This window comes from Pongo abelii, chromosome 9 (genome assembly GCF_028885655.2).
Source record: "Pongo abelii isolate AG06213 chromosome 9, NHGRI_mPonAbe1-v2.0_pri, whole genome shotgun sequence".
NCBI lineage: Eukaryota > Metazoa > Chordata > Mammalia > Primates > Hominidae > Pongo > Pongo abelii.
The window spans coordinates 298,948-313,659 of NC_071994.2; the positions used below are offsets into that span (position 1 = coordinate 298,948).

Genomic DNA, 14,712 nt, shown 5'->3' on the forward strand with positions numbered 1-14,712 from the left:
AGAGGACCCCATCGGCGCCCCTCCCTTGGAAGCCCATGGAAAACCGGAGAAGGGACAGGCGGCCTGAGGCGGCCTCACCTGGTTCCAGACCTTCCACACTCGGTCTGTTTCCCATCTAGCCCTGAGGGCAGATAAAATCCACCCCGGACCCAGCGAGGCCAGGAAAGCAAGACAGGCAGGTTTAATTTTATTACAGAAACTGAGGCTGGCCGAAGGGAACAGGCCAGCGAGGTGGGCCCAGGACACCCCCAACAGCCAGGATGGGGGCACGGCAGGATCTGGCGCCCAGAAGTCAGAGGGAGGCCCAGGAAACTTGCACCAGTTTTCCTGCCTTGTGGCTGCCTGAGGAGTCCTCACTCCCAGTTCTGTGGGTGCCAGGGGTCACCCAGAGTTCAAGTCAGGGCTGTGCCAAGCCTGAGAGCCCCCACAAAGATGGAGCAGGCGGAATAGGGCGGCAGCTCACAGCCCTGAACATACAGGGGACTCCTGCGGCCCCCCATGGGCACAGCCTTCTCACAGCACCCCTCAACACACACAGCAGTGGGCTTGTGGGAGGTGCTGGTGGTGGCACTGTCTCAGCTCCTGGTGGCCTCTGGACGGGCTCTGGCCCTACACGTCTGTGCTCCTGGCACTGAAGATGGAGGCTGGGGTGGGATGGGCAGGCATCGGGGGCCGAGAGCCTGCCCCCACCCCGCCCAGCCTCTGCCTTCCGTGCCACATCTTCTCACGCAGCCTCTGGTACTTCACCTCCAGAACCTTGTTCTTCACCGACTGAGGGATGTCGGGCACGAACCAGGAGGCAATGAGCTTGATGCACAAGGCTACGTGCTAGGGGCAGCACAGGAGAGGCCCAGCACGGTCAGGTGCCAGATGGCATTTGGGGGTTCAGGGCCGGGGAGAAGGGCTGGAGAGAGAACTGCCCGGACCCACTCCGAGGCCTCTCCCGGTTCTGGCTCACCTCAAAGAGGATGACGAAGGCCAGGCGGATGGCCAGGAGGAACCAGAACTGCTCCGAGAGGTTGTAATCGGGGGGATTGCGGTAGTCCCTGTATCTGGGGTAAGGAAGTACCTGAGGTCAGGGGTCAGGAGTTCAGAGGGCATTCTTGGGGGATGGGGAGTTCCAAACCTGCACAGAGTCACGTTTTCTGAGGCCTCAATCCCATCAGGGTCCTGGAAGTCCTTGGTGTGGAAGACGGACAGGCTGTGGTTGACGTAGCCCTTGAGGCAGCTGGGGAGAGGGGAGAGGAGTGTGGGGTGGGGTGGGCTTCCAGGGCGGCCCCTTCAGGCCCCAGAGTGCTTCTAGCCTGCGTTATGGAGCAAACAGTGAGGTGGGGGCCACACCACAGACTGCCTCCAGTGGGACGGGGCTCCCGGGCCAAGCACATCTTCACATCCAGGGGGCTTGGCGGGGCTGTGGGGACTCTGGACATCACCAGCCACTTTCCCTGCCAGAGACTGGCCCTGGGGACCCAGTCTGCAGTTTGGTGGCTCCTCGAGGTCAGAGAGCTGGATAAATCAGAAGAGGACATGCAGAACCTCACATCGGGAGGGAGTCGTTCTGGCAGGGCCTACTCAGGAGGCAGCCAGGTCTGGGAACTTCACTCGCAACTGCGGTCCTGGCCAGTTATCCCTGACCTCCAGCCCAGGGCCTGCCGTCAGTGGGCGCAGGGCAGGGGCCACCCCCAGGCCCCAGCCTCACTAAAGCCCCAGGGGTACCAACAGGTCCAGCCATTCCCAGGAGAAAGGATCTGGGTTCCCCCGGGGCTTGGCTATGGTAGGCCCAGTTTCTCCCAGGGGTCTCCAGACACCCTGAGGCCTTACTCGACGGTAGAGTTGCCTTCTTTCAGGCATGGGCTATAGCGGTACTTGTAGACCACTCGGGGGATGAACTCAGATGTGAAGGCAATGACCATCCCGTTGGCAATGACCGCCAGCACACCGATGGTCTCCAGCACCTGCAGCCAGGTCCCTGCACCAGAGCAGTGGGCAAGTGGTCTGACTCAGCCTCCCTCGGCTGGTTCTGCCCCCACACCCACCCCCAGCCAACATGGGGCCTGCCATGTCTCTGTGCATGGTGTCCCCTTGCAGCCCTAGGGCTACAGTATTCACAAGGAAGTCCCCAGCCATGGCAGAGCATGGCCTCCGCGCTCCTGCACCCCTCACCCTGACATGGACAGGGAGGGACCTGGGAATCCTCATCCCTCCATCTTCCTGAACTTCTCAGCTGCCCCCCAGCCACTCCACCTCCTGGGTTCCCACCCCAGGGTAAGACCTTGTAACCTGGGCCCTAGACTGGGGGCCTCCCTAACACCACTCTCCCTTTCCCCACATCCAGCGCCACAGCCCCCGTCGCTCCCCTGCTGCCTGTCCGTCTCAGCGTGGCCAGTCTTGGGACAGAGGCCGGCTGCTCTGTTCCTGCCCCAGCCACTGGCAGAACCTGGCTCCGCCTTGGGGGCGTCAAGCCCCTCTAAGAGCCTGACGGTTTGTGGGAGGAGCCTACAAAGCGCCCGGCCCCGCCCACTCCTGGGACCCTCCCACCCAGGCTCAACCCGCATCCGAGGCCGTCGGAGAAGGGCTGGGGACTGTCCGCGGCGTGAGATCGGAGAGATTATTTTTTCCAGGTGAGCCGGCCTGGCCAGCGGGACGCCCACAGGCCTGAGGCCGCCCGGTTCCCGCCCCTCCTGCGCCCGCCGGGCCTGACCGATGTCCTTGGCCTTGCGCGGCACCAGGCGCCGCTGCAGCCAGACCATCTTGATGGCGTCCAGGCGGATCTCCACGAGGTTGCTGAAGAGCGCGAGCAGCGGCGCCAGCGGGAAGGCGGCCACGAAGATGGTGGTGAAGCCGTACTGGATCACTGCGGGGTGGGGGTCAGGCTCGCCGGCGCCCCGCATTCACGTCCGTGGACCCCCGCCCCGCATTCGTTTCCGCGAACCCCCGCCCCGCAGCGCCCACGCACTCATCTCCATGAACTCGTCGAACAGGCTGAAGGTGTTGACAGGGTTCAGAAGGTAGTTGCGCCGCCAGTCCCTGAGCTCGGGGTCCCGGGGCAGGTGCCCGGACTCGGAGGCCCGCAGAGAGCGGCACTTGTGGGTCACCCACCTGCGAGGAGAGCTGCGTGGCAGGGAGGGCGCAGGGGGCGGAGGGGCCCGGGGCTCCCGGGGCTGGGCGGGGGTCGGCACTCACGGGACCAGGTACTCGACACAGTTGCTGAGCGTCTGCTTCAGGCCCATGATGATGGCCATCTGCACGAAGAGGTCCATCATGCAGCCGCTGGCGTGGCACTGCGGGGCCAGACAGGAGGGGATCAGGGAGGGGTCCTGGGGGACGGTCAGGGGAGCAGTGGCTCAGGGACAGGGTATAAAGCCTGGGGGTGACTGACCTCTTCCAGCTTCCACAAGCCCGCCAGGCGCGTGGACTTCCCGGGGTGGCCGTTGATCCTGGTGGGGGGAAGGGGAAGTCTGGGGCACTGCGGGAAGCGCCCTGCCTCTGACAGGGTGGGTGCAGCAGGACAGAAGCGGGGAGGAAAGACACAGAACAGGCGGGGCAGGCCCTGCAGGTGAGCAGGGCACAGGTGCTCACACCCAGACGAACCGCACCCGCACGTGGGCGCGCACACACACACACACACACAGGGGAGGCCACAGGCTCCCAGACGAACCGCACCCGCACGTGGGCGCGCGCGCACACACACACACACACACACAGGTGAGGCCACAGGCTCCGACACACGCTCCAGACAGTGTCTGTTACGAGTGGCCTTGGTTTCTCCCCGTGGAAACGACACAGTGGGTTATTTTGTGTTTAAAATCACCTGCTTTCCATAATATGAGAAATACATGGACTATCTTAAACCAAAAGTCAGGCTCACGGTCAGTGGTGAGATCCCAAAAGCATTCCTATTGTAGCTCACGACAACTGGTATTTAACACGGTTCTGGAATTCCTTGCAAATAAGCAAGAGAAATATGAAGTATAAATAGTATACATTTGCAAAGAAAAAAATGACTCGTTTTAGAGAACATGATTATATACCTGGAAAATCAAAATAAAACAACTGAAAGGCTAGGTGGATAAATCAATCGAGTGCTCAAGTGGATACAAAACGAGCATCCAGCAGAACTGGCTTTTCTGTGTGCGGCAAAGCTGCAGGGAAACGTGGCATGAGACAGTATCGGTCGCCGGCAGACACCAGCACAAGTTATACCATAACGAGACTGAAACTCGCAAGGCATCTGTGGGGCCTAAATGAAGAAAACTATAAAACTACTAAGGAGCATGAAAGACTTGCATGGAGAACCTCGTTCTCCCATAAGAAAACGCAGGATGTATTTGTAGTCAGAGCGATGGGCCGCAAAGACGCCCACGTGCTCATTCTTGGAGCCTGTGACCACGTTCTTACCTAGCAAAGGAATTTTATCTCACACAGCAGATGGTATTAAGGCTGCTAATCAGCTGACTTTAAGATGGGGAGATTATCTTGGGTTATCTGGGTTTTTCTGGTGTAATCACAAGGGTCCCTCCATGGGGACAGGGAGCAGCTGGGAGCTGGCCTGACTCAGAAGGAATCAGAAGGACTCAGGACCCAGAAGGACTCAGGACTCAGAAGGACTCAGCCCCACGCTGCAAGCTCTGCAGGGGGAGGAGCAGCCATGCACCAAGGAGAAGCTGAAAGTGAATTATCCCCTGGAGCTTCCAGAAGGAGCCCAGCCCTGCTAAGCCCTTGGTTTTCACCCAGTGGGACTCATCTAGGACTTGTGGCCTGCAGAACTGGGAGGTAATAATTTGATTGTTTGAAGCCACTAAGCTGTGGTCATTTGTTACAGTGATTTTCTTGGAAATAATGTATCATTTTACTTATACAATCTTAAGCCAAGTCCCACAGAATTTTTTTTTTTTTTTTTTGAGACAGAGTCTTGCTCTGTCGCCCAGGCTGGAGTGCAATGGCATGATCTTGGCTCACTACAACCTCCACCTTCCAGGTTTAAGTGATTCTCCTGCCTCAGCCTCCTGAGTAGCTGGGATTACAGGTGCGCGCAACCACGCCTGGCTAATTTTTGTATATTTAGTAGAGACGGGGTTTCACCATGCTGGCCAGGCTGGTCTCGAACCCCTGACCTCATGATCCACCAACCTCGGCCTCCCAAAGTGCTGGGATTACAGGTGTGAGCCACCACGCCCAGCCAGTCTCACAGAATTTTTGGTAATTTGACAAAATGATTCTGACATTCCTCTGAAAGAATAAAGATATGTAAATAACCATTAAAAAAGTAGAAAAGAAGAGTGATGGACAGCAGCTAGCCCCACCCTACAGCAAGGCATAAAGCGATAATACCCAGCACAGCAAGGGGCTGGTCCTGGAATTGTCAGAATCCATGAAAAGACAATATATAAGCAAAGAATGGAATTTGGTGTATGACGAAGACGGCATTTCAATTTAAGAATGATGATGGGGATGGTTAATCAATCAATGGTTTGGGGACAACTGGGTGCCATTTGGAAAACAAACAAACAGCTTCCTTCCTCTGCCCCTTGCAGCAAACCAAATTCCTTACAAGTCAGGGATTTGAAGGTTTAAGGGTTTTTGTGACAGGATCTCTGTCACTCGGGCTGGAGTGCAATGGTGAGATTATGGCTCACTACAGCCTCCACCTCCCAGGCTCCAGCGATCCTCCTACCTCAGCCTCCCAAGTAGCTAGGACTACAGGCCCACACCACCACGCCTAACTAATTTTCTATTTTTTGTAGAGATGTGCGGTGAGGGGTAGGGGGGCAGTGGGTCTCACTACATTGCCCAGGCTGGTCTTGAACTCCCGGCCTCAAGTAAACCTCCTACCTTGGCCTCCCAAAGTGCTGGGATTACAGGCATGAACCACTGCACTCAGCCAAATGTTTAATATTTTGAAATCATAAACATCTAAAGGAAATCACAGTTGAATACACACACACACACACACACACACATTTGAGATGGAGCCTCACTCTGTCACCCAGGCTGGAGCGCAATGGTGTGATTTCAGTTCACCGCAACCTCTGCCTCCTGGGTTCAAGTGATTCTTGTGCCTCAGCCTCCCGAGTAGCTGGGACTACAGGCTCACGCCACCACGCCTGGCTAATGTTTGTATTTTTAGTAGACAGGGTTTCTTCATGTTGGCCAGTCTGGTCTTGAACTCCTGTGTGATCTGCCTGCCTCAGCCTCCCAAAGTGCTGCACCTGGCCCACAGTTGAACATATTTATTAATCTTGAGGAGTGGTATGAAAAAATAGAACCATAAAGGAATATACTGTCAAAAAGAAAATTTGCTCTAGTGTAACACGGGAAACCAGGTACATTTTTCACGCTGTTTTCCGAGAGACCTCCCCATGCAAAGAGGCACAGAACTAAGCTCTAGAGCCAGACTTTGTGGTTTTTATCTGTTCCACCACCCACTGGCTGTGTGTCCTGGAGATAGTTTCTTAACCTCTCTGGTCCTCAGTCATCTATTCTGTAAAATGGCAATGAGAGAAGCTCTGCCCTATAGGGCTACTGTGCAGATTAAATGAGTTAATGATAGAATGTGTGAGTGGGCAATGGATGTAGCTACTATTATACAGACCCATCTCATCCATCAAGAAAAATCAGTTCAGTTCCTTGGTCTTTAATATGAATGAATAACCACACAGATTTACTCACAAGAGGGAAACCACCTGTGTAAGAGGAGGATAATGATAACAAAACAAAAATGGACCCTTTAGGAAACAAGAGATAATTAGGGAACAGATGAGAACTTAGGGAGAAGGAAAACCTAACTGAAATCCTCCAGAACATAAAAACACGGAAGGGATGCTGTGAATAAAAAATAAAGAGGGAACAAAAAACACTCTTAGAAATTAAGACTTTAATTGTTAAACGTAAAACGAAGAAATCAATGGATGGAGAAAAAGGCAAAGTGAAGGAAATCTCTCCAGATGTTACAGGAGGAGACACGGAGACGGGACGCGCTGGAGAAAAAGGCTCGGAGACGGGACGCGCGGGAGAAAAAGGCGGTGCGGAGAGACGGGACACGCGGGAGAAAAAGGCTCCCAAGGAGGATCTCTGGAAGAAAAGGGACTCCGTGCAATACACAATGTACCATAGAGAGGCTGGATACAATTGATAAAGTCATTCAAGAAGAAGAGGCGACTAGAAACCCCAGGAGATGGATTGGAAAGCCGACAAAATCAAAAACAACGAAAGATAAACTCCAGGAAAAACAAAGAGCTGCACAATAAATGTTATAAATATGATGCAAAGTAAAACATACCATGATTTTAAGAAACTGACAGTTGAAAGAAAGAAAGAAAGAAAGAAAGAAAGGAAAGAAAGAAACCTGGCCTTCATGCTACGATAACCTAACAAAAATGCGCAGATAATATGAACAGTCAATTCACAGGAAAAAAATACAGTGATCAATAAATATCTGGAAAGATGCTAGACTTCACCAATAATTTTTTGTTTTTTTTGTTTTTTTGTTTTTTGAGACAGAGTCTCGCTCTGTCGCCCAGGCTGGAGTGCAGTGGCGTGATCTCGGCTCACTGCAAGCTCCACCTCCCGGGTTCACGCCATTCTCCCGCCTCAGCCTCCCCAGTAGCTGGGACTACAGGCGCCCGCCACCACGCCCGGTTAATTTTTTGTATTTTTAGTAGAGACGGGGTTTCAGCTTGTTAGCCAGGATACTCTCAATCTCTTGACCTCGTAATCCTCCCGCCTCGGCCTCCCAAAGTGCTGAGATTACAGGCGTGAGCCACCTCGCCCGGCCCCTCACCAGTAGTTTTTTAAAGGCACTTTTAAAAAATGAAAAGACTTTGCACGTCAGCTCAAGATGGAATGTGTGGTTTCACACACTGTGGGTAGCTTTGTCACTGACACAGCCTTCCTGGAGGTCTCTTTAGCAGGATCTATGTTAATGTAAATGCAAACTCCCAAGTCACAATTAAAATGGCGACTGCAGGCGCAGTGGGTCACACCTGTCATCCCAGCACGTGGGGACGCCAAGGCAGGAGGATTGCTTGAGACTGCAGGCACAGTAGCTCACACCTGTCATCCCAGCACATTGGGAGGCCGAGGCAGGAGGATTGCTTGAGCCCAGGAGTTCGAGACCAGCCTGGGCAACATGACAAAACCCCGTCTCTACAAAAAAATAGAAAAAATTAGCCAGGCATGGTGGCACATGCCTGTAGTCCCAGCTATTCAGGAGGCTGAGGCAGGAGGATTGCTGGAACCAGGAGTTTGAGGCTGTAGTGAGCTGTGATTGTACCACTGTACTCCAGCCTGGGGCAATGGATCAAGATACTGTCTCTAAAAGTAAATAAATAAAAATAAAATGACAGGCTGCTGACACCCACTACAAGGCATCACCTTATATGTGGAAGGGAATTGGAGAGGGCTGCAGTCCACTCAAGACATCAGGCTTTCGGGGGAGACACTCAGGAAGCAACCCAGCCCTGCCAGGATCCCCAGGAAGCCTCAGGACTTGGGTACCCCTGGTGGCTTGGGGGCACTGATTAGGGGAATGCAGGCCCAGCTGGAAGGTCCCTGGGCCTCCTACCTGGCCACAAACCCCCTCAGGAGGACTAGAAGCTCACTAGGGATTTGAACAACCAAGGACTCAGCACACAGGGTTGGACCAATTGACACTGAGGCCCCACACTGTCCTCCCCAACCCCAGCTGGCCTCCCAGCACATAGACAGCGTCCTTCTGCCTCCAGACAGGAGACCAGGGTTCACCCCCAGGAACTTCCAGAGTGAGAGGTCCCACCAGGAGAGATGTGGCCCACAGCAAGCCATGGTACACGCCTTTCCCAAGATGGATGGGGGTCAAGAACCAACATCTACAGGGCCAAGCGTGGTGGCTCACACCTGTCATCCCAGCACTTAGGGAGGCCAAGGTGGGTGGATCACCTGAGGTCAGGAGCTCGAGACCAGCCTGGCCAACATGGTGAAACCCTGTCTCTACAAAAAATACAAAAATTAGCTGGGTGTGGTGGTGCGCACCGGTGGTCCCAGCCACTCAGGAGGCTGAGGCAGGAGACTCGCTTGAATCCAGGAAGCAGAGGTTGCAGTGAGCCAAGATCGCACCACTGCACTCCAGCCTGGGCAACAGAGCGAGACTCCATCTCAAAAAAAAAAAAGTAAAGCTGCAGCCAGCATCCCTCTCAGCCCGCCTTCCTAATTAGTGAAATGAGCATTTCTGGCTCCATCAATCGATATGCACCTTTTTTTGGTGAGGTGCAGTGGCTCACGCCTGAAATCCTAACACTTTGGGAGACTGAGGCGGGAGGATCGTTTGAGCCCAGGAATTCGAGACCAGCCTGGGTAACACGGTGAGACCTCATTTGTACAAAAAATATTACAATTAGCTGGGTGTGGTGGTGCATGCCTGTAATCCCAGCTACTCAGGAGACCGAGGAGGTCAAGACTGCAGTGAGCCAAGATTGTGCCACTGGACACCAGCCTGGCGACAGCAAGACCCTGTCTCTCTCTCCCTCTCTCTCTCTCTCTGTCTCTCTCTCTCATATATACATGTATACGAAGACGTGTGGGCAGGCAGACCCAGGAAGACACCGAGTGCATTTTCAGCATAAAGAGCAGGTGCAGTTATTCCCAGGACAAAGCCATTTCTGCCAGTGCTGTTATGTGCCTGCAAATGCATGAAAAAGCCTGGGAGACCACCAGACTGTCTTGGTGCCACCTCAGGGCCCGGAATTCAGGAGCTGGGCTCACTGCAGGCTTTGCTCACATGTCTCTAGATTGGATTTCCACTTGCTCTCAGCAGAAATTACTTTTAAAATTAAAAGAATGGATATTGCCCTTTAAAGGCAGTGGAACAAGCCCTCGTGAGTTGGGTTGGAGGGAGCCTGGCGCCGGCCCTACCTGCCCAGGATGAAGGCGATGTAGATGAGAGACGAGAAATGGGTGAAGAACTGCAGCGTGAAGAAGCGGATGGTGAACCTGCTCTCTCGCTCCGAGAAGGTCCTGGGCATCTCTGGAACGGGACGGGCCCTCACCTCTCTCCCTGCTCATAGGAGAGGCCCTGGGGCAGCAGGAAGGGTCCCCTCCCCTGCTCTCTGACCACAGCCCCAAGGCCCCAGCCCTGAGTCCTCCCGCCGGGTCCTCCAAGAGGGTCTGGGGTCGTCCTCTCACCGAAGTCACAAAGCTTCAGGGCCACGCGCCTGTTGATCTGCGGAGGAGGGCACCGAATGTGCTCACTGGGGCTCCGGTGGACCCCCCAGCTTGGGCCTGCCCCGCTCCCGGCCCCACCTTGGTCATGATGACGATGGTCACATAGTGCACCAGGGCTCCGGTCACCACCACTGCCGTGGTCACCTGCTCCTCCAGGAAGGGCACGGCCGAGCTGCTGAAGAGCTCGGAGGCCAGGACGCGGTAGACCACCAGGATGTGGGCCATGCCGATCATGAGGCAGATCTGCAGGACAGCTGTGGTGGGCGGGGGCCGGGGAGGGTGTGCAGCCCGGGTCTCCAGCCCCACTGCCGTGTGCCCTGCGTACCATGAGCAGGGTCAGGACGAGGATGATGGTGCTGCGTAGGTAGGAGTGCTGGTATGGCCGGAGCTTGTAGTCGGGGCAGTTAATGAGCTGAAGTGCCATTTCCTCCTGGGGAGAGCACCGGGCAAGCCTCAGACAAGGGACACTCACCCAACACGTGGGGAGACAGACACGGGACACGCCTCACGGGTGGACAGACACGGGACACTCACCGCACACGTGGGGAGACAGACACGGGACACGCCTCATGGGTGGACAGACACGGGACACTCACCCCACACGTGGGAGACAGACACGGGACACGCCTCACGGGTGGACAGACACGGGACACTCACCGCACACGTGGGGAGACAGACACGGGACACGCCTCACGGGTGGACAGACACGGGACACTCACCCCACACGTGGGAGACAGACACGGGACACGCCTCACGGGTGGACAGACCAGGACACTCACCCCACACGTGGGGAGACAGACACAGGGACACGCCTCACGGGTGGACAGACACGGGACACGCACCCCACATGTGGGGAGACAGACACGGGACACGCCTCACAGGTGGACAGACCAGGACACTCACCGCACACGTGGGGAGACAGACACGGGACACGCTTCACAGGTGGACAGACACGGGACACGCTTCACAGGTGGACAGACCAGGACACTCACCCCACACGTGGGGAGACAGACACGGGACACGCCTCACGGGTGGACAGACCAGGACACACGCCCCACATGTGGGGAGACAGATTCGGGACACATGCCTCAGACACGGCAGGCATATGTGGGCCGTGCAGGGCATCGGGCGCCAACAGCCCCTGCCTGAGTCGGCCTCAGCTGCGCCGCCGGCTCCACCTCACCTGTTCCTCGTCCCACACGTACAGGTCCCAGTGCAGGACCACGCGGGCGCGCTGCCGCTTCCAGATCTCCAGGAACACTGTGGCTGCGGCGGGGGCAAGGAGGGGCATCACTGCACTGCGCCAGGTGGGCCTCGGAGCTTGGGCCGGCACTTCCCCTGGCCCCACAGAGGTGTCCTGCGGCAAAACTCACCCCAGAGGGCCATGAAGATGGCGAACATCACCGTGCCATCGTTGTCAAAGAGGTGGGTGAGCTGGGGAGGTGATGGGTGAGCTGGGGAAGGGGGCGGGTGGGCTGGGGAAGGGGGCGGGTGGGCTGGGGAAGGGGGCGTGTGGGCTGGGGAGGTGATGGGTGGGCTGGGGAAGGGGGCGGGTGGGCTGGGGAAGGGGGCGGGTGGGCTGAGGCTGGGCCTCCCCGTCAGCCCTGTGGGGAAGCTGAGCAGCTCTGCAGGGCTCCGGGCCTTGACCTCCCCGCCTTCGGGTGGGTGCACCGTGCCCATCTTCCGCAGGCCCCGGGGTGGACCCGGAGGCGACAAACCTTGGCAAAAGTGCAGGTTTCCGAGAGCCGCCGGTACCTGCGGCTGTGGTCGCCGAGGGGACACATGAGGATGTCATGGGCCTCACAGATCTCCTTGCTGAAGGGGCGGGGATGAGGCTGCGGTCGGCTCCTCCAGGCAGCAGGGCCCACCCTGGCCCCCCACGCCCAGCCCCTGCTGTGGCCCACCTGATCTGGCTGGCCTCAAACAGCGAGAATCCGCTCAGAAAAACTAAGAGGCCCGTCAGGGCGGCCGGCACCAGCATGTAGGTGTACCAGCCCAGCCAGACGAAGTACAGGGCCACCTTTTCCCCGAAGTAGTTCCTGCGGGCAGCAGGGGTCAAGGCCAGCTGTCAGGGGGCAGCGGGGGAGGGACGGGGAAGGGATGGGGGTGGGAGGGGCAGCAGGGAAGGGATGGGGGAGGGATGAGGTGGGAGGGGGCAGTGGGGGAGGGACAGGAGAGGGATGGGGAGGGATGGGGTGGGAGGGGGCAGTGGGGGAGGGACAGGAGAGGGACGGGGAGGGATGGGGGTGGGAGGGCGAGGCAGGGGAGGGAGGGGGCAGTGGGGGAGGGACAGGGTGGGAGGGGGCAGCAGGGGAGGGATGAGGAGGGATGGGGTGGGAGGGGGCAGTGGGGGAGGGATGGGGGAGGGACGGGGTGGGAGGGGGCAGCTGGGGAGGGACAGGAGAGGGACGGAGAGGGATGGGGTGGGAGGGCGAGGCAGGGGAGGGAGGGGGCAGTGGGGGAGGGACAGGGTGGGGGAGGGACAGGGGAGGGACGGGGTGGGACGGAGGTGGGAGAGGCGGCAGGGGAAGGATGGGGTGGGGGAGGCGGGTCTCTCTTTTGGTGGCATCAGTGAGTCTGAATGGGAAGCACATCTGTGGGCGTGGGGGCATCTGTGAGGGTGTGGGCAGTGTGGGAGCATCTTCTGGGTGTTGTGTGGGGGCATTTACAGGGGGTGGCGGCTTCTGGGTGGTGTGTGTGGATGTCTGCGGGGGTGTGGGGGCTCCCATGGGTATCTGGGGGCATCCGTGGGGTTGTGGGGGCTCCCATGGGTATCTGGGGGGCATTCGTGGGGGTGTGGGGACTCCCATGGGTATCTGGGGGGCATTCGTGGGGGTGTGGGGGCTCCCGCGGGTATCTGGGGGGCATCTGCGGGGGTGTGGGGGCTCCCATGGGTATCTGAGGGCATCTGCGGGGGTGTGGGTGCTTCCATGGGTATCTGGGGGTGTCCACAGGGGTGTGGGGCTTCCATGGGTATCTGGGGGCATCCGCGGGGTTGTGGGGGCTCCCGCGGGTATCTGGGGGGCATTCGCGGGGGTGTGGGGGCTCCCATGGGTATCTGGGGGTGTCCGCGGGGGTGTGTAGGCTCCCGCGGGTATCTGGGGGGCGTCTGCGGTGGTGTGGGGGCTCCCATGGGTATCTAGGGGCGTCCATGGGGGTGTGGGGGCTCCCATGGGTAACTGGGGGCATCTGCGGGGGTGGAGGCTCCCATGGGTATCTGGGGGGCATCTGCGGGGGTGTGGGGGCTCCCATGGGTATCTGGGGGCATCTGCAGGGGTGTGGGGGCTCCCATGGGTATCTGGGGGTGTCCGCGGGGGTGTGGCGGCTCCCACAGGTATCTGGGGGGCATCTGTGGGGGTGTGGGGGCTCCCGTGGGTATTTGGGGGCATCCGCGGGGGTGTGGGGGCTCCCGTGGGTATCTGGGGGCATCCGCGGGGGTGTGGGGCTCCCTCAGGTATCTGGGGGGCATCTGTGGGGGTGTGGGGGCTCCCGTGGGTATCTGGGGGCATCCACGGGGGTGTGGGGGCTCCCATGGGTATCTGGGGGTGTCCACGGGGGTGTTGGGGCTCCCATGGGTATCTGGGGGTATCCGCGGGGGTGTGGCGGCTCCCATGGGTATCTGGGGGGAATCTGCGGGGGTGTGGAGGCTCCCGTGGGTATCTGGGGGCGTCCACAGGAGGCAGGGCCGTTGGGGCTCCCATGGGTATCTGGGGGCATCTGTGGGGGTGTGGGGCTCCCTTGGGTATCTGGGGGCGTCCGCAGGAGGCGGGGCCGTTGGGGCTTCCGTGGGTATCTGGGGGCGTCTGCGGGGGTGTGGGGCTCCCTCGGGTATCTGGGGCGTCCACAGGAGGCGGGGCCGTCCGCAGGGTTCCTGTGACCTCTTTGGGCAGCGTTACCTGATTTCATCAACCGGCTGCTTGCGGAACATGTGTCTCCACCGCGCCCAGGTCTTCTTCAGGTGTCCCTCCCCCTGGCTCGGGTGACAGAGAGTGAGAGCCCCCATGCCAGGGTCCCACCCCAAGGCCATCTCCGGGCTGGCCCACCCCTCACCTTGTGCAGGGGGAACCTGGCCTCGAAGACCCCGTCCTTCATCAGATCCTCGAAAGTCTCTGGGTCACAGGGGTTCACGAGTCAGGGGGAGTGAGGTGCTGGGAGAACCCTGCCCGCAGCGCCCCTGTCGGTGCCCCACCCCTGCCCTTACCACCAGCCGAGGTCTTGTTGTTCATGACAACGAAGTTCACGATTCGGATTCTGAGACTCAAGAGCCAGAGCAGGGTGGCCCCGTGTGACCACAGTGGACCCTGCCTCCAGGTCTCAACCTGCCCTCTGGTCTGGCCAGGCCCAGGTCCCTCCCTGTCCTGGCAGAGCCCCCAGCCTGCCAGCCCTGACCAGAACCCAGAATCCACAACTCACCCGGGAGCCCACCCCGCACCCTCCTTAAAGTGCTCCCGGGGCCTGGCCTGCCCCACGGCGTCCAGGAAGAGGCTGGGCTGGGGGCTCCCTCTCCTCCCAGCC

General features: G+C 58.5%; 1 protein-coding gene across 1 annotated transcript; it reads right to left on the reverse strand.

The window, feature by feature from the left end:
* Positions 1–185: 185 nt before the first annotated feature.
* ANO9 (anoctamin 9) lies at positions 186–14,334 on the reverse strand. Its single transcript, XM_054524031.1, has 17 exons — positions 14,094–14,334; positions 12,102–12,236; positions 11,916–12,012; positions 11,571–11,631; positions 11,381–11,463; positions 10,523–10,627; positions 10,276–10,440; positions 10,159–10,195; positions 9,889–10,000; positions 3,380–3,437; positions 3,184–3,281; positions 2,957–3,099; positions 2,702–2,854; positions 1,822–1,969; positions 1,127–1,228; positions 959–1,052; positions 186–828 (listed from the first exon to the last, which is right to left on the reverse strand). Exons 1-17 carry the CDS (start codon positions 14,222–14,224, stop codon positions 610–612), a joined length of 1,941 nt encoding a protein of 646 aa, XP_054380006.1. The 5' UTR covers positions 14,225–14,334; the 3' UTR covers positions 186–609.
* Between the last annotated feature and the right edge of the window lie 378 nt (positions 14,335–14,712).